A 20,195-nucleotide genomic window follows, 5' to 3' on the forward strand; every position below is an offset into this window, starting at 1 on the left:
AAACTCACTTATTGAACAATTAGAATCTGCTAAAGCTGACTATATCAGACGGACAAAATTTAAGAAGCTTATTGAACCAGAAGTTTTTCAAAACATCTCAGAAAAGGATGTCCACACAGATACATTAGATTTAATAGCTAAAGTTACAGATTTTGCAAAAAACGCTAATCTTGACACCGATAATATTCTTGAAGAACAAGTAAACGATTCCGTGATAAATAAAGTTAGAGATTGGCTAAAAGTAGGCAAAGCTCCAGAAAAGGACTACATTATTAAACAATCTAAAGCCCTACAAACCTATAGAAATAATTTCAACTTATTATTTTTAGAAAGTCAATATGATTTACTCTGTTATTCCGAACCTTGTGAAGACGGCTCTTTTGACGTTAGGATATGTGCACCACTTTCACTATTTATAAAGATATTCGAAGTCGCACATACGCATGAACTTAGTGGTCATAGAGCAGAAAGCACAACTTACAATAGAGTTAAGCGATATTTCTATTGGCCCGGTATGTTTAAATGGATTGAAATGTTAATGCTAGATTGCTTAAGTTGCCAAACTAATAAGTCAGCACGCAAAGACTTGAACGAAGCACCCTTAGAACCATGGGGACAATTAGAAGCTATACCCCTACATACACTTCATATTGATCATAAAGGTCCACTACGACCACTTAGCAAAGGAAATAGATTTTGTCTTGTAATAGTAGACGCTTTCTCTAGATTTAAACAAGTATATCCTAGCAAGAATGCTGAAGCTCTCGAAACAGTAAATCAACTAGAGAAATTTATAACTACATTTGGTATACCGCAACAAATAGTACATGATAACGGCAATGCTTTTATTAGTAATGATTTCGTTCACTACACAAACGAAATGGGAATTACACTATGCCCCCGAACTGCATATTCACCGTGGACTAACGGCAAAGTAGAAGTACAAAATAAACATTTGACTAATTACCTAAGACATTTTATTAGTAAAAGTGGATCTAATTGGTCCGAGTACACTAGTAAATTTGCATTTTCACACAATACTGCAGTAAACTACAGTACGGGATATACCCCTTATGAAATACTATTCGGAACGAAACCGCAAATACCCTTATCACTAAAGTTAGGACTACTACGAGATAATCAAAAGAAATGCACATCAGAGTATTGTAGTAATCTACCACCACACTCACATAGTGAAGAAACATGTAATAACAAAAAGATAGAGAAATTGTTACAAAACAGATTATCTAACGAAATGTTAAAACGAGAGAATACATTTAAAACAATATACTCGAATACCTACACTAAATGTAGACAAACTACGAATAAAGCGCACAAGTATAGAAATAGATTCAAACTCGGAAAGCCTATACCTGAAGGTAGAAAAGTACTACTTGAAAATCACTCTAAAGGACTACTAAAGTCTAAAAAGCTACAAGAGCTACGCTCAGGCCCTTACACTGTGCAACGAATGATAACAAATACTACATATGAAATACAACATGATAAAACAAATGAGAAGAAAACCGTGCATAGAAATCATATAGTACCTTATTACCCGAAAGAAGAAAAAATACAAGAGTTGGTTGAGAACTATATAATCCCAGACGATACGGATGATTATTATACTCAATATAATAAGCATAATATATCCAAATCTAATGCTTATAGAGGCGCACAACATATTGCTATTTCGCAGTGGCCCTTAGTAGAAACACAATATACTGTTAATCCTAGTACTACACTACAGCCAACATTTAACGTTGAGGCTACTCCAACAAAAGATTCAGGCTTAGAATCGCTACAAACACGAGCAAATAATACTACGCATATACAAGGCACAAGCTCTTCTAATTTTCTACCCCCACGCATTTCAACCCCCTACCCTATGCAAAATATGTATTCACCTAATAGCCCACAGCAAGAAAATTTTTCTACACCACCTGATAATACTAGTAAATTTAAAGCTACACGCAAATTATTCCCCCAAGCAACGCATAATAGCCCCACATCATCACCTTATAATCCTACACCTACAGCATCACCTAATATATCTAATTTACCTGACGCAAATGAAGTATTAAGCAGACCTCAACGTAATAGAAAAGCACCTACATTCTTTGGTGAACCTATTCCTTCTGACTTGATACACAAACTCAAAAAGAAATAGAGACACAAAATCTCTTTTCAAATAATAACTTTTATAATAAAAGCGTTTTTACGCACAAAACCAAATAAAAAGTAGATAACAGCATAAATGCGAAAAAGAAAAGCTCTATATATAACACACAAGCAGTTAATAGTTATTCGATTACCAGAAATTTTTGAACAAGGCCGTTCATTACTGAATGTTTTAGACCCCCAGGCTTGAAGAGAAGGAATTCTTGATAATTCCAGGCCTTTAACATCTTATATGCATCCTGCAATACTGGACCTACTTCTGGATCCCACCACGCCTGTTGTAACGCCCATAGGTGGTTTTCTAACTTTTCGTGAGCCTCATATTCCCATTCTACCTTGTGGCCCACGTTAAACTCCTTGAAGAACTAAACACAAAACTGTACCCCATACCAAACTTTATTTTGAAAATTTTTTTTACTCCTTCCCCTTTTTTCTCATATGCAAGCTTCATATTCTAACATTTGGTCTCAATACACAATTTTTCTCCAACAGCCAGGCTGAAGGCCTCTAGATTACACAAATTAAAATCTAGAAGTCAATAAACAGTACTCACATTCCTCCCCAAGAAGAACTCAATCACATCCACTGTCCTGCTAGAGACAGTGCGAGCTTCTCGCTTGTCCCACGGATTGAGCATGGTACTGGCCCGACAGATTCCCAATATTTCTTCATGCCCCAAAATGATGTTAAGGTGCTTGTATGAAGTTGATAGGTAAAACAGAAAATCAGAAGCTTCCAAATCCCCGATATTTTCATTAATATAGTTTTTATAAAGGTACTGACGCACCTTTAGCCTGAAATCAGAAACAGGAACTAGAACTATGCCCTGTTGTTCAAGAAGATATTCAGCCTCACATAACAAGTTTTGAAGCTCCTCACCCGGCTCCAAGACATTCATATCCCAGAAAGACATAATGAAGATTTTAAAGTTTAAGATTAAATCGAGAACAGAAAGATTAAAGTAATGCAAAGAAATAAGAAATGAACAGAAAAGGAAATAAACAAAAATTAAAATTAAACTAAAAGAAAGAAGAAAGTCTAAAAGAACTAAAATTGAAGTTAACAGGCGAAGGAAAATATAAAGTTTTGGAAATTAATAGTCAAGAGAGATCAACTGTATAATAGAAACGTTTAAGGCAAAAAGCAAATAGCCCACTCAACACAAATCTTACATAAAGCACGCAATTAATCACCGTTGCAAGCTGTTACACACACAAAACTTCTATACATGTTCAACATTCGTACACTTTCAACATTTATGCATACCTCTTATTTCAAACTAACGCTGAAAACACATGTTACACAAAGCAAAGCTAAGTGGAAACGAGTCCCCCATGAGCAAATATTTAATTACTTGAGTACAAAAATTTGTCCCTTGCAAAAAATTTAACCCACGTAAAATAGCATTTAGTCAGGAGATGCACATTTAAGCATTTTATTCAGTCAGCAAATAGAGCTAACTTTACTAGCTTAAGGACCCAAGGAATGTTTAAAATAAACATTAGATCACTTAAGAACAAATAACTAACCGCAAATTTAAATTCTCCTCGTAAGAATTATGTCGCCTAAGCGCAAACCTTACACATTTGTCAGGAAGAGCTATAACTTGATAAATTTATCCGCTCAACAACTCAGACCACATAGTTGCACAAACGCATGCTTGCTTTAATAGTTCACAAAAGTTTACAACACACAAGTTAGAAATACTGTACTATAAATCCCAAAAAAAGTTAAAGTTAGTGAATTTATTTCTGTTCGCGTTTTTTATTAACAATTCCGATTGCATTTAAACTTTCAGATTTTTATATTAAAATCTGTGATTAGTAGATATACCCTGAAATACCAACTGACTTTTGAAAAGAAAGAGAGTTAGCAAGAGTTTTAAAAGAAAAATGAAACTTTTCTATATCGTTACCTTACAATCTGTAAAGTGTTCCCCTTTAGAGGTTTTACGCGATAGACAAGTGAAAGTTCGTTATAGAACATACAAAGTATTAGTAGTTAATGTGTTCAGAGTAGAATTTTCATTTTCGTCCAAAAAGTCGTCACAATTTCATAACAAGGACATGAAATTGGTGAAATTATATTTTTTGCGTAGAAAAACCCAGATAAAATGAGTTAAACTGAAAACAAATTGTTTTTCGCTGTCTCATACACGTAATAGTAATAGTTGCCCATACAATGTTCAGTTAAGCGATTAGTAAATCTGAAGCTTTAGCTTTAGAACAACAACAATTTTTAATTTTCTCCCATGTATTAAGATTTGGTATAGAATAAAAAAGGTAGCCCTAGAAAGTCTCAATTGTTTTTGACGCCTATTTTTGGTTCAAATAACGTGTCTATACAACAGCTATTGCACTGCCAAGTTTGCTCAATTTTGAAAATCGTGTCAGAAAGTACTGACCACATCGAATTTTCTCCCATGTATTAAGATTGGGTATAGAATAAAAAAGGTAGCCCTAAGAAATTAGCAAACTTTTTGTTTATGATTTCTATATCACACGACGTTCTGATGCACAAACTACCTTCAGCCCAAAAATCATCAACCTTGCTATCTTAGTTATGAATAAATTCAACTTTCACGATTCGCCCATGTATTAAGATTGGTTATAGACTAAATACCTAACTTCATGAAATAAATGACAATATAAGATATATTCAAATTAATATTATGCCACCTTTTAACCTAGCTACTATCGACAGACAACACGTAATACACTGTTTGTTTTCATTTTACAGGAATGGTCAAAACACACATAATTTGTGCCCAAAAACCTGCTAATAAACGTAATTCTGTGCTAAAAATAGAGAACTTAGCGCAACATTTCAATCATATCACAGTTTAACAACATGCCATATGGCACTAGTCACAGCTAGTGATTGGCCAATCAGAAATGAGCACACATATTTTGGTAACTTAACCCTGAAAACCACTATTTAAGAGCCTTACCCAAATTCAAAATCACTTTTCTCAGTTACCTTCTGAAATCAATCACTTCTTTCTCTCACAATTCAGCTCTACCTTGAACATCTCTCTCTCTCTCTCTCTCTCTCTCTCTCTCTCTCTCTCCCTTTCTTTCTCTCTGTCCCAAATTCTATCTTTCACATTTTGCCTCTTTCATCTAATAAACTTAGAAAACTTAGCAAAGTTTTCAAGCATTTCAATTTGTGAACACCAAATATTTGCAACAACACATCTCCACAACACGTATACCAGGTATCTCAGTTCAATATTGATTCTCAATTCAATTCTCAGTCACTGACTATAGCAGGAGTTCATAACTCTTTAGAGACTGACAATTCAGAAAGTTTCTAAATCCCGACAAACACTAACTACACTAAACACTTTCATCACCAGCTAAACACACCACAATACACCGACACCGTAAAGACAATCAATCCTAATATATGACCGAAGTCTCATTCGACCAAAACGATTTTCTTATTTCTCTTTCTATCAACCCTGATACACTTGTGAAAGTTTCCATTAAGGCAAATCAAAAGCTGAAATTTAATAGTGAATTTAACACCTTAACCAGTTGTCAAATTTCTAACGAAGTAAGAACTGTAGTATTCTTTGCTACTAACTCTAACGAAGACCCTATTGCTGTCTTCTGGGGAAAATATAACCCTCAACAACTTAACAGTTTATTACTTCAAATTCATTCTTCAAGCCTAGTTGACTTAGACATTTTAAATGTCCCTTGTTTGGTTTTAGAACCACCAACTGATCAATGAATATTCCGCTAAACGATTATTGGGTTATAGCTTCAAGAACAACATTCTCAACTTCTTACAGTCCTTATAACATCCCACATAAAATCCTGAAATATAATAACAAGTCAGCAAAAATTGATCGATCATATATTTCATATAAAGAAAACATTGTTATTTTCTTCGTTAAAGACCAGTTTAAAAACTTAGAAATAATTGTTTGTTGGACCCCTAACAAACCAGAGCATATTGAACGCTTTCATTTCCAATTGAACAACAGAGACGAAATAGACCTTGATATCATCGAAGCTCCCTTTACTGTAGACCCTTAATCTATGTTACCACCTTCCCCTGAAACACAAGTTCTTACTGCCCTTGCATTCGACCCACTATCGTATATTAGAATATTCCTCCTACAGAAAATATTGAAATTCGGAAATAAAACTGTAACACTTGACAAGTGTTTTGTTTCTAATCAACAGAGAACAGTTGCATTCTTCGTAACATCAGAAAATAACGCAAAGTTTGTCATATTTTGGGTACCCTATAATCCCGCTCACGTTCACGAGCTAAAATATCAAATTGCTTTCACGGATAATATTAACTTGAATCTGTTAGACTCACCTTATACTGTCTTCGTTTATTAAATGGAAGACGGCGAAATCAAGAAATCACCAGCAATAGACGAAGTAATAAACGTAAGTTACAAAATGCTTATTTTTATATTACTTTGCTTAACTCTGTTCCTACCTGTAACAACTGATATTGAATCTGAAATTGCTCAGCATATTGCAGAATTAAAACTCCTAGTTGAATATAACGATTCTCATCCACACTTCATAGAATGTGTCGTAAGTAGAGATAATTGTCTACCTGAAGAAATTCCGTACCTTAAATTTCTAGACCCTCCTGAAAAGCTATTAATTTGGTCAAAACGCAACGTCCATATGCCACTATCACTGACTAAAGACCAGTTCTTTAAAGAAAAACTTACTGATCAGAAAGCGTTTCTTTCAAAAGTAGAATATTTTTTAACCTACATAGGAAACCAAATTCGTTCTGCTCAGTTTCTTAAGATTATTGCTATATTACCTCTCGCACTTCTCTGTGTTATAACTGCTTGCCCTGCAAAATATTTGATCTTTGTTATATTTCTTGTATTATTACTCCTAACGTCTTTCACTGACGCCAGACCAATTGAAAAGATGAGTATCTATGAAAACACAGCTCCTAACCTTCATGTTAACCACTTTGATTGCTCAAAAATGATTTCCAACCAGATGTATTCTCTCAACAAAGTAGCACCCTGCGAAATTCGCCCTGATAAAATTAGCACTAATCAAGCACGAGTCACTCTCTACCAAAGAAATTATAAAGTTAAACTAGAAGCAACTATGTGTAAAGCAACCCAACAGCAATTACGTTGGTTTTGCGATTCTTTTGACTCTAGCGGCATAGATGCCAGACATAATACTATTACTACTTCAGTTAAGCTTGATGCTCAGAAATGCAAACTTGCAAAGGAAAGAAAAAAGATAAAGCTTTCCCCTTCTTCTAATTCAGTAGAATTCGATTTTGACAAATCTTTATTCTCAAACTTTAACTCAGGCGATGTTGGAACTGGAAACAATGAATGTAACTCCCGAGGTTGGATTACACATTACACTTATGAAACATATATGCAAAATGTTAGCCTGAATGTAAACCTTAGAGATGGCACAGTTAATAAGTGGCAAAATATACCTCTACCTTGTCCTTTATCAGCCGGAGGCTGCGATTCTACATCTACTGATCCATTTGCATACACTTGGGATGAACCCAATAATTGTCTTTTCACTATAATTCGTACTTTTGACGCTCAAATGATTAAAGCTAATGACAAATACTACATAGTAAAGGATCCTAAATTTACTTCAGCTCAGTCAGATTTCGACTTACAAAGCTTTATGTTCCAAGTTTATAATAAACCACAGTCTTTATGTAGCCATCCACGAATAGTATATCCTACGCCATATGATTCTCTATACATTAGTCTTCGTGACGGATTTGATATGAACACTGGAGAACCCATTCACAAATTTAAACCCGATACTGGTGCTATAACTCTGAAAAATAAATTCTATTCCAGTGACAACAAAACAGTTGATACAACATATTCTCAAGTTTATGAGAATATTGATTTCGAAGCACATCTTGGAACAAAAATTGACTATTTGCACTTTAATAATCTTCGGCAACTTCAAACTTCTACTCTAGAGCTATTAAGAAATGACTGTGAATTAGAGCGCTCAACTATTCTTAACACTTTAATGATTTCTCATGAAAATCCGCGTTTAGCTGGATATACCTTAACAAGAAACAGATCTATGTTTCTCAAAACAAATGGCAATGTTGCCTGGCTATATAATTGTCCTGAATTTCATTCACCCTTACAGATTCTTAATAAGTGCTATAATCGAATACCAATTCTTTATGAAGATGAAATTCATTTCGTTGATCCGATTTCTAGACAAACTTTCACTGAAGCCGAAGAACAATTGTGCTCTGAAAAACATTCCAACTTATTTCAACTAGATGTTGACGATGATAATTCATGGGTTGAACTAACCCCACAAATCACAAAATTAAGAGGACCTGCACTCTTCAAACCACATATAGTTATTCAACAAATTGCAAATGTTATTACTGCAAGTATTTATGCTTCTATCTACACATATAAAGAAATGATGTCATTCTGGAATTCAATAACTTTCAACTCCAATATGAAAGGAGTTCTCAAACACTTTACTAAGTCATTAATAGATAGCAGAGAATCATTTTCAAATATTTCAGGCACGAATTATTATAACTCTAGAACTATTTATCTAGATTCATTCATTTCACCGGACTTCTTTAATAATCAATTTGTTGAAACCTTTGGTAAAATACAATATATAATTGAGCGATGCGGAATATTCTTTGCCGCTTTCTTATTCATTAAGCTACTCATCGACATAGTCTTATGCTTAATTCGAGCAATGCAAATTAACAAAATTACAGATGCATCTATTCACTTTGGTAAGGCACTCTTTGCTGCCACATTTGACTTAATGTCAGTTCCAATTTTGACTTCTATCTATCAAGCAACTAATTCTGATAATAATAACACTGATGAAAATAGAGAACGGACAATGCAAGTTCCAAAAACCGAAAATATTAATATTAGAGAACGAGTTATTCAAACTCCACCTTATGCAGAGAATATAAGCTTAAAAGCTTTAAGATTTGAGAATAAAAGTGGTTACCCAAACCTACATGATGAGAATAATAAAGACGAAAATAGAAACGATCACAACGTTCCTACGTCTCCAGTATAGGATTAATTCCTCTATTAATTTAATATCATCAAACTATATGATGATAATACAGACTGACTTCAAAATTACTACTGATTTACTTTGAAAGAGAATACAAAAAAATAAGAAAAAGAGAATACTTGCAAAATAACTTCAAAAAATATACTCTTAGAATAGAATAAGAGTAGAGAATACTTGATATTTCAGGAACTTTCTTCAATCCCTAACGAACTGATACCAGTCTTTCAGAAGGAACCTTCAAGTGGTTGGCCCGAATAAAATACACAATCAACTTCTAAACCCCAATCTGGAGTTGAACAACTTGACAGACTAGTACAACCCACAACTCACGTCACCCCATCTACAACTTTTCTCTCAGCTATCAAGATTTCAGCAGTACAAACTCAAGCAACTAGTGCAAATTCATCAACAACAGTTACATCATCATCTACATCATCCAAAAAGAGAACTAAAACTGCAGATACAATTGCAAAGAAACAACCACGTAAACAATTCATTAGAGAGACATTCAGCCCAGCGACACCGCTAGAAGTAAATATATCCAAGACAAACAGTACGGCACCCAACGTCTTAGCAAACCCTACAACTACTCAATTGTCACGACCAAACTTTCTTAATCTTCATCATTACACAATTTCTCCCCTGCAAGACCGCCTACAAAAACAAAATCAAGCTGAGATACAAGCTAAAACCCCCGGTTTTAGTGGACACCCGAACTACGATACAAATTTAATCTACCAGTTGCAACCCAACATCAATAGATTCAATCTCATTGGTTATTTGTCGAACAAAAACTGTTATTTACTAACTAATCACAACCTTCAAGGACAAACAATACAAGTCCCGTTTGATAATATTACAGCAAACCTCAATCCTCAGCTTGATACCTTTACTTATCAGGTACAGCAAAACTTTCTGACAGAAAGACAGCGCTCTCAACAGCTCGAACAACGGATTACTGAGCTCCAACTGGAGATCGCAAATCTGAAGCATCAACTCCACATCCTCCGCTCATCACGTTGAGCACTCACGGAATGGAATAGATAAATGTGTGGTTGTTGATGTTCAGTACTTCCTTCATTACTTCTTCTTTCTCCCGCGGTGAGGAAAATTATTCGTTAGTTTAAACGCCTAATTATTAGTCATTTCGATTACCTTACTCTCTTTATTACGTTACTTACATCAAGTAAAATAATCCGCATTTCTTCAATCTTCATTGATTACACTTAGCGCAATTTATGGTGAAAAATGAGTCCATTCCTATCTTTAGATTGCAGATTTGATTTGTTCTCGCTTCTCTAATAAAATCTATTCTTTATCTTTACCGATTTATCTTGCTTATGACATCATTCGATTGTTCCATTGAATTCCATAATTTAATTAATGTCTTACAACCTTTCAGTAGACGTTAAATATTTCAAAACATATTGTGATCTCGCTGAATTTATTCAATCGCAAGTTATTAAAACTTCGAAAACATTCTTAGTTGGAAATAAATTCTATACACCATTGTCAGTTCATTGGACATTTGAGTTACACGAGATTATCTTATTCTTACAAGATAACAATTCTAATGAAATTGTAGTTTATTTTCATCAAGTTCCTGAGTACGATTTATTTGAAATTCTAAAACTTATTCATACAGAAGAAATTATTAACATCAATAATCTAAACTTTCGACCTCTCACTTATTTCAATTAATATGTTAATCTTCAATACTTTGGTGATCACGGATATAGAAATGTTACAATCTTTCGTTAACAGGTATGCATTCATCGCCATCCGCCATTTATAGTCTAAGTACTATTTGGATCTTCCTGTCAATTCCTTTCAAAGATTAAATGGTCTTCCATTCTCCCCATTGACACAAAAATTGAATTACTATATAATTCACAATGAACACATATTTTGAAGGAGGTGTTGATATCGAATGGTTTAAAGATTATTGTCAACTCTCTGATCATGTTGAATCCGCTTGGGTTAACTTTTCTAAACAGATTATTTTTAACGATAAAGTTTTCAGAATCTCCGAATTATATTATTCTGAATTTCAATGCGAAGTCATTTTATTTCTTGAAGACTTTGAACAAAAAGAAATTGTTATTTACTTTGAATCAATGACGAAAAGCAAGAACAGTTATTTCATGAAGCTAATTCATAATGATCAACCAAGTCTAAATATTAATTCCTTAAACTATAGCTACAAGGCTTACTTCAATTGATTTATTCTTCAACAATACTCAAATAAAGATGAATTACGAAACGGAATTCTTTATTTGGGGAGTCATTGCGGCAACTCTAGCCTTTATGGTGTTGTGCGCAGTAATTTTAATTTCCCTATTCATTTACCTCGCTTGTCATTATAGACCATTAACTTAACCAGTATATTCTTCAAATTATATTATTCTATTATTCAACGTCAGATGTACTAGCAGCACAATTTTATAGAAAAACTTCAAAAGGTCTATTATAACGACCAGCCAAAAAAATTGGATCTATTATTTTGTACAGCCCTGTATCTTAGGACATCGTCAACCCTTCTTCAAGAGAGAACTCAAAAACAAGAAGCTACGATGAACTTTAGAACTTTAACCAAGTAATCTACCTCACAAACTTTAAATGCTTAATTATTATAAAATTAAGCTGAATAATTTATTCGATTATGTAAAATTTGATATTTTGATTTAATACCTATGGACCGGGATGGGATGTACTGAAGTGTGCTACACTCAGTAACACTATTTGATAATTTTAGTGCTATTTTGAGAATTTACGTTATAGTGCGTGAAGCACAAACTTGATTTGGACAAAGTCCATTTTGTCGTGTGAACAAATTACTAAGTAGTTTTGAATAAGCTACTATTTTAAGATCACTAACTAAAACTGAGAATACTATGACGTGATATTGTCACGACACACAGATAACACCAAGTTAACCTTGGTAACACTGTCGACACTCGTTATCTCTATCCAATAGGATACTAGAGAACCACGTGTCCGCAAGTATAAAAGGAGCTTGCACGCTCAACCACCAACACTTTTTGGTCCCTGATAACTTCTGATTTAAAATCATACTCCCGTATTGCTCCCTTGCTCAATCTCAGCTTACTTGAGATATTTTTCTAACTTAGAATATTTTGTGACTTGTTCTTAACTAAGAACTCTCTAAGTCATAAAATATTAACTTAGCACAAATTTGGAAATCAGGTAAGTTCAGCTTAACTTCTCTAAGTTATAATTTAACATCTCTCAAACTCTATCTAAGTTACAAGTTAACTTAGAATAGTTCAATCTGTGCTATTTCAATCTTATAACTTTAATTATTCTATCCCTTAATGCTCGGTTCATATTTGATGCTGTTTAACATAACTTATTAATTCATATTTGCATTTAACTTTCTTTAATACTTAACTATATACCAAGAGTAGAACTAGGGGTTGAACTCTCAAGTTATACATGTGGTCCCGCGATTAACCCCGTCGTTTAAGTATCTAATGTACGGACCAGCAGTATAGGGGGTTTAATTAAGCGGGTAATTTTGACACAGGTAACAAATTACCTTAGCAGTGATGACCTCAATAGCGGCCATGAATTTGTCACTGATAATGGACACCCCAACGAACAGGTACAGCAAAATGACAAGGTAGAAGAGGGCGAATAGCACCCTGTACCCCACACCCCTTGCCCACTCTGGGTCATTCCAGACCAGCCAGTTGTCCTCTTCGCTTGGACAGAGGTTGATATCAGCGGCTCCAGTGCAGGCCTCGTAACACCTGGACCCTAAATAGGATAAACTATTTATTTCCAAATTCTAGGATTCCTGTCTGTTTTGGTTGAACACCTTGTTCAAGGTTGACCAATTGAAAGGGTTAGGACAGGGTATGCTGGATGTGGTCTTAGTACGTACATGTTCTGTACGTACTAAGACCACATAAATAAGCGGACTACGATTTTCTTCTAATTCTGCCTATGGATTTTTGCAATGCTTCGTCGTCTGGTTATATGCGTATTTCTTGAGTGTACTCCCAGGCTGAGGTTCCAGACGGAAGATCGGTATGTCCAGACCGTCCCAGCTGGCTGAACAAACTTGATAAAATTGCGGACTACGTGACTTGCTTGATTTTTTTCTTTACTTTTGTGATCATGACTATTTGTATTGCGGATTTGTTGATCATGATTGATCGTTTTCGGGATTGCCTAATCATGACGAATTAAATATCTAATTTCTAATGTTAGACATTAGAAATTAGATGCCTCGAATTTTTTTCTTTTTCTAATAGTTAGATTGATTTTATCTACAAATCTATAATGATTGATGCCTGAACTGTCTAATCATCGCAAAGCGTTGTCAATCTTCTCTGGTAATGGCTGGTCTTTGTCTGGGATGTCAGGACGCGACTAATAAACGTCTGTGTTATGTAATAATGATGGCTGAGCATAGTCTAGATTAATTGATCCTGACTTAATTTCTCTGGCTATATGCAGAAGTATTAAAATGACCGGAATCAATTGAACATAATGGGCGAACTGGATGCATTATTAACCAAAACAGCGCACAATTGAAGTTCACCGTAATGTGAAGTAATAACGCGGGTCAAAAGTTGAATTGTGCAAAAAAAAACTGTGTGATGGTTTCGTGGAAACGTCGAATTACTTAAAAGCTTTAACTGTTATAGTTTCGCAAAGAGAAATTAGAACAAATTATAGACGATCTCTCATGTTGAGTAGATAAATAATCGCTTCAAAACTAAACCCAATATTAACTACTTTTGCTGGCGGTATCATTGTGTTAATGACCTACCAATCAGATCTCAGATGTAAAGTTATCTCAACAACAGAAACTCAATTCTAACATCTAATGACCCCAAACTGACTCTTTCTATCTACTAAGCGCAATTATAATGCCCAAGAAGAATTTAGAAATATCATCCACCAAAACATTTACCTGCAAATCACTTGAAATATTTTTAGCTGATATAATACTTCCGTGTACATTTTCGGACAGAAACTATAAATAGTAGTTCTACGTATATTGTCTTTAGTTTAATGTTTAACTCAAAATTCAACAATTTGGATTCTTTTTGCCCTTGTTGGATACTACATCATTAGTGCCCAGACTACTGCCAGATCACAAATTTATCACTGCCAGATCACAAATATTTTTGGCGGTATCGTTATGTTATTGAACTAGTAATCGGATCTCATATGTAAAACTACCTCAACCACAGAAACTTGATTCTAGCAACCAATAACCTTTTTGACTGCTCAGTCAATAAATGAAGAGATTTGGTCGCTTTTTGGCTAAATATCGCGCAGAGAAATAAGAAGAGAAAGGAAAACCTATTTTTTCTGTGAATGTGCAATAGGAAGATGCATTTCTGAAAATTGCAGCTGTTTTAGTCCAATGAAATTATCATTTTATCAATCTAAAGCATTCACAATGGCGATTTGAAGTTCCGTTTCTCCCAAACAGAGAGTGATAACGGCTGAATATTCGACCGTAGTTCAAGGTGTAGGGGGAACATCATTGACTAGAGCTCATCGGAAAGCAATTACACTATTGTAAATTTGATTAACCTAAATTAGTAGCCAATTTCGAAAACGAATTGCTAAAAAATCTAAATCTCACTTTCAAGGGACGATGAAGCGAAACTAAGTCAGCCAGATGGTATCAAAGACATACTCGAAATGACTGAACCTTTGAAGCACATATAATAAACAATGCTCTTTTTGCGGGCTCTTTTTGAGGTTATAGGCCGGCTAATGCAAAAAAAATTCAGTGCATCTTCAAAAAGACCTTATAAAAAACCAAAAGATAACAACAATCTCTATGTAAAAGCTTGGAAAACTTCACTTGAACGATGCAATGAGACACCTCGAAGCAAAAGATGGGTATAATTTTGTGTGACACAGAGTGGCAGGGAACCGAAAACAGACAAAAAAACACCAAAAGATGGCTGCCAAAAAGTTAGAACTCAACTGAACAGCCATGCAATGACGAATCACAGCGTGAAGGAACTCTGGTTGCTTTGATCGTTCAAGTTAATGTGTATGAATTATTTAAGGATTATTTCGACAAAAGTAAGCATGTAACGAAGAGCCGACTGCGCAATCAAAACGCCTTTTTATTAACGGGAAAAGCTATGCCTGGAAAATAGTCAAAAGTTTTAGCTTTTGAAAAAATTAAGGCCGCAAAGCCACCTAATAAAAGCAAGAAAAATTGGGCTGACAATTTCTAACGGACAATTGGATCTGGATTTTGCTACTAAGATCCTAGCATCAAATGAATTGGGAAAACTAACTTTTCGTGAGTTAAGATGCAAGACTAATTTTTCGACGAAACAAAATTCAATCTTTCAACTTGTGAGATTGTTTTGACGGTTTGCGTCGTTAAAGTATACAGCAGGAAATTATATAACTCATTCAGATAATTTTAGTTGATTAGGATTTTAGGCGAAGACGATTCTGACAATGATAGAGTGTGCTTTAGCGGTCTTTTGATTTCACAGAGTAAATTAATGGTGGAAGCAGAAATCAAATTTTTACTTGGAACAGTTGAAATAAAACTGATCTAGAACGGCAAATCAAAATTAAGTATTTGTTTTTCAAAGAACCACATATGATACGTGCCGGGACGAACGTAGCGGCACCATTAGGAGAGAAACAGTATGTGATAGCTTGGTTACCTAGCATCACTGGCCGAAATCATTATTTTGTTCCTAATTGCAATTTTAGTGTCTATTGATGGCCCAGCAATTGTAAATGGGGTTTCAAAACAGTTTTGCGAATCACTGGGAGTAAAGAAAATTAATCATCCGAGAGGTCACAAAAAAGCTGAAAGAGCCGTTCAGAAAATGATGAGTTCACTCAAGCACTGATTTCTAAACCGAAGTTGTGATTTGAGCAAATCCTGTAGAGCACTTTCAAATCACATTAGAGTACCTCAAAGACGAAGGGCAAAGATTCTGTTGAACTATTACTACATTCAGGAAGAATGAAAGTATCAGCAATAACAAATTTCAACAGCGCCAGCGCATTTAGTTAAAGTGAAAAAGGCAAAAAAATTTCCTGTAGTTATAATCATCAGAAAGGGCACGAGAGACTTCGAATCTAGTCAGTTTCCTCTCCTCTCTCTTTGTGGTCATACACTTTTTATGCACTCAAGCGCAAGTGCTATTTTATAAACGTAACGGGAGGGCCGTTTCATAATACATCCGATATTTTTTACATTCAAAAAAAGTTCCTCTAGGAATATTCAATTGAAACCAACTCTATTGCAGGCCTAGAAGCAGGCATCAAGGAAACTGAACCAACAGTGGATAAGACCGAATCTCAAACAAATCAGATACGCGTTAAACACAAACTTGGAAATTCACAATGAGGACAACCTTCTGAAACAACATTATCTGCAGAGAAACCAGAACCTAAATAATCAGAACCCTCCAAGACTTCAAAAAAGAAAATTCCCAATATCTGTCGAAGCGACAGATATTGGGAATCAATCGCAATATGTTTTTTTTGTGTAGGAGGGATTACGTGAGGTTTTCAAAGAAACACCGTGATACTTAAAAGCTTCAACTATAAAGGTTTCAAAATTGTAAAAAAATTACCTGAAGATCTCTGATAGTGAGTCAAAAACAATGACGACAAAAACAAAGTCAACTCTAAATCAACTATTATTCTGCCGCTAATTTTATTTTATCCGCGTATCGATCAGATTTCAGATATAAATTCTCTCGCTCATAGAAACAAGGCTCCAAAAACTCACTGCTTGATTTGTTTGTAGTTGTCTTATGAAAAAACACTGGATTTTGTCGTTATCATTTTTCATGTAACCTTGAGGTGATCTGTAATGTTCATAATTTTCTTTTCACCGAGAATGTTATTTATCGAGTAATTTATTTATAAAATCACTAACCGTTCGTTTTATCTGCAGCGCTAGAATTGTCATCCCGTAAAAATCGCAGCAAATAACTCTCGAGACTAAGTTCTGACCTCAAATATTTATACTGATCATCGTAATGCTTTATCGTCTGCTTTTCGCCGTTGCTAGCTTGACCACCCGCTGTTTTTGAATATATTAAAATTAGAAGTATATCCAGAATAAATGAAATAAACATTCTTCACTTCAATTCTGGAAACTGTCATTATCGTCGACATCGATTATGGAATTGCTCATCGAATTGCGTAGACGTCATCTTTTTCCATAAAGTTGGGTAATAGGCAAAAAAATGAAAAGCGACCTAACAACTGTGATTCTTCTTCAGAAATTCGATCACAAATTTTATTTCTTGACAGACAAACCTAAATAAAATTATATATTTCTATACGAAAATTTTTTTTCTATCAATTAACTTCAAATATGGCGACGTTTAGAAAAATTTAACTGAAAAAAATCTCCCAAATAACTCAGCTTAGTTTGGAAAAAGTTTAGTTCCTTTGTAAACGAATAATATCTTTTCTTGTCCTCAATAACTGTACTGAAATTTAGCGTCCCTTGTACATACACAAAAACTCAACTTCCGCTCAATATATAATTCCGATCTCAATCGCAGTTTAAACTTTGACTTCTTGGTTGACTTTAATGACCTTGATTTTAAATCTAGCACTGCTGTTTACTGTACTGTTTTAAAGCTGGTCCTAGACTTTTTATAGAGTGGGGCTTTCACAATAGAGATGCGTAAAACTAATAGTTAGAGAACTGTTTTTGCATGGGCTATCTTATTACTGTACCGCACAGAATTAAAACGAGTCAAAGCTGATCAATGGATTCTTGGAAACAGTTCTCTAATTGTTTTAGACAAGCTAACTAAATAAGCAAACCTGAGTGTCTTTTCAAGCAACCATTTCAGGGCCAGGCAACGTCATAGGGAACAGTCGAACAAAACTGCCTTCCCAAAAATGCATCTGTTTGATTTTTCAACAAAATCTCAGCAGCGTTATTATAGTTCAATCAATTTTTTATTTAAAAAGGACTAGATGACGAAAGCTAACAAAAACGATTGTTGAATTAAAATCACAGAAAAAGCTGTTGAAAAAATGAAAGCATTTATATCACTTGCGCTCTGACAGCGAGAAGCCTATAATAGGTGCAATAAGTTATGAAAGCAGGCGTTTTTACTCCCAGAAAATCGTTGAGAAATATATTTTTGGGGATAAAGTCGTTTTGTGAATTTGATGACAAATTCATAACTAGTTTTCTTCCTTTAAAAAGAGTTATCGCTCTTGTTTTTTTTTAAAAGCTGGCAATCTAACTGAAGCGCAGTAAAAATTTTGCTCTGTTTATTAGAGTACCGAAATTCCTTGTAATATGATTGCATTGGTCTTTTTGGTCTTTTCCAGCGTGAACGTTGTTAGAGAACACTTGGCGAAAAATTGTGTGCTAAAAGCTAGAGGCAGCCCAACTTTATTCAACCCAAACGAGAGGCAGCCTAAAATATTCTTGCTTTTCTTCGGCGAAAACCTAAGGGAAAAAGTAAATGCTATAAAAATCGTGAGTATAGTACTCTTGATAAACTGCTGCCCCTAAGTTGGTGGTTGTAACTTAGCAATCATATGTATGATATGCAATTGGTGTTTTTGAATTAAAACTTGTAGGGGATGTGGAGATCACATCAGAAATTGTGATGTAGATTAAAACAAAAATTGCACGCAGATTGACAGTGCAGTGTTATTTGTATAGGTACGTACCCCGATGACATTCAATGATTTAACGACATTTAACATTCGATAACCACTTAAAAGGTTATCAATATTTCAAGTACACGGTCAGAAATTCATTTTCCCCCTTCTTTATTTAGTACGATCAAAAATTTCAACAACCTTTAACTACTTGCTACAACTCGGGGTGGAAACGTCCTAATGTAAGGGCACTCGTACCATTAAAATAATTTTACTCAGTCATAGAAATATGGTTTTTCTAAACTATGGTGATACTAGTAAAAGCAATAATTACATTCCAATTTCGTGACAACCTCTAGGAACAAGGTTCAATTTTGTCTTTAGAAGACTGAACAGAACAGTTGTGGAAGTTTAAGAACCCAGGGTACAATTTCATTGGAAACGAAAGCATTCAAGGCACGAAACCGAGTTTGAATTTGTTGAATTTAGACTTAAAGAAGTGAAAGTCTGACTTCAATCTTTAAAGTACGTAAACTAATTTTTGCACCTGAACCAAATCGCTATAAATACCTGGCTGCTCCGCTATTGAAGACGCTGACGTTTGGTTTGTTTCAACTCCTTTATATTTTTGAGAAAAATATATTCACTGATCTGCAAAATTGTCATTTTAACTTCAATTTCGAATGAAAATCTAAACTTTCGTACTCTTCAGTTCTCTGAAAACTTTAGAACATAATCTTAATCCCTGCTGGCCTCGTGCTCAGCACTCTATCTCAAGCGCCCTCGTGTCAGAACTTTAATTCCTTCGGGTGACTAGGACGTTGTTCTAATACATATATATATATATATATATATATATATATATATATATGTGTGTGTATATATATATATATATGTATATATATATATATATATATATATATATATATATATATATATATATATATATATATATATATACTGATCACTACCGAGAAAAAGTTTCCAGTTCTTAGGTACGTTGCCAAAGGCTTAAAATATACGAAGATAAGTGACTTGGATTTGAAAAGCTGAAGATATTATAATTGAAGCGGTTTAACCAAACTGAAATTACCTGTTTGCATGAATTTACAGTACACTAAGAGAACCAACCGTTAAATGAAGTTGAATAATTTAAAAAGTTAAATAATTTTTCAGGACTTTTAGTACGACCCGTCAAATGTTTTAATTTATTTCTAATTTCGAGGACTCGAAAATGTTATGTCGACTAAAGGTGTCATCATACGCTCTCTAATTATGGTTTCATTTGCTTTTTGTTTCTCAGATTTACGGTTCAGTAGAGCT

The 20,195-nt window shown here is 34.4% G+C and overlaps 1 protein-coding gene across 1 annotated transcript in view; it reads right to left on the reverse strand.

The window, feature by feature from the left end:
• The window catches only part of LOC142353612 (sodium/calcium exchanger 3-like), a 155,416-nt gene extending 137,598 nt beyond the window's left edge, over window positions 1–17,818 (reverse strand). The window contains exons 1-2 of the mRNA XM_075405898.1: window positions 17,170–17,818; window positions 12,811–13,031 (exon numbers count right to left, since the gene is read on the reverse strand). Of these exons, the coding sequence (XP_075262013.1) occupies window positions 12,811–13,031; window positions 17,170–17,371 (423 nt within the window). The 5' untranslated portion in view covers window positions 17,372–17,818. The remainder of the gene's footprint in view (window positions 1–12,810; window positions 13,032–17,169) is intronic.
• Window positions 17,819–20,195: the final 2,377 nt, after the last annotated feature.

The sequence above is a fragment of the Convolutriloba macropyga genome, chromosome 14 (genome assembly GCF_964194025.1).
Source record: "Convolutriloba macropyga chromosome 14, txConMacr16.3, whole genome shotgun sequence".
Classification (NCBI taxonomy): Eukaryota; Metazoa; Xenacoelomorpha; order Acoela; family Convolutidae; genus Convolutriloba; species Convolutriloba macropyga.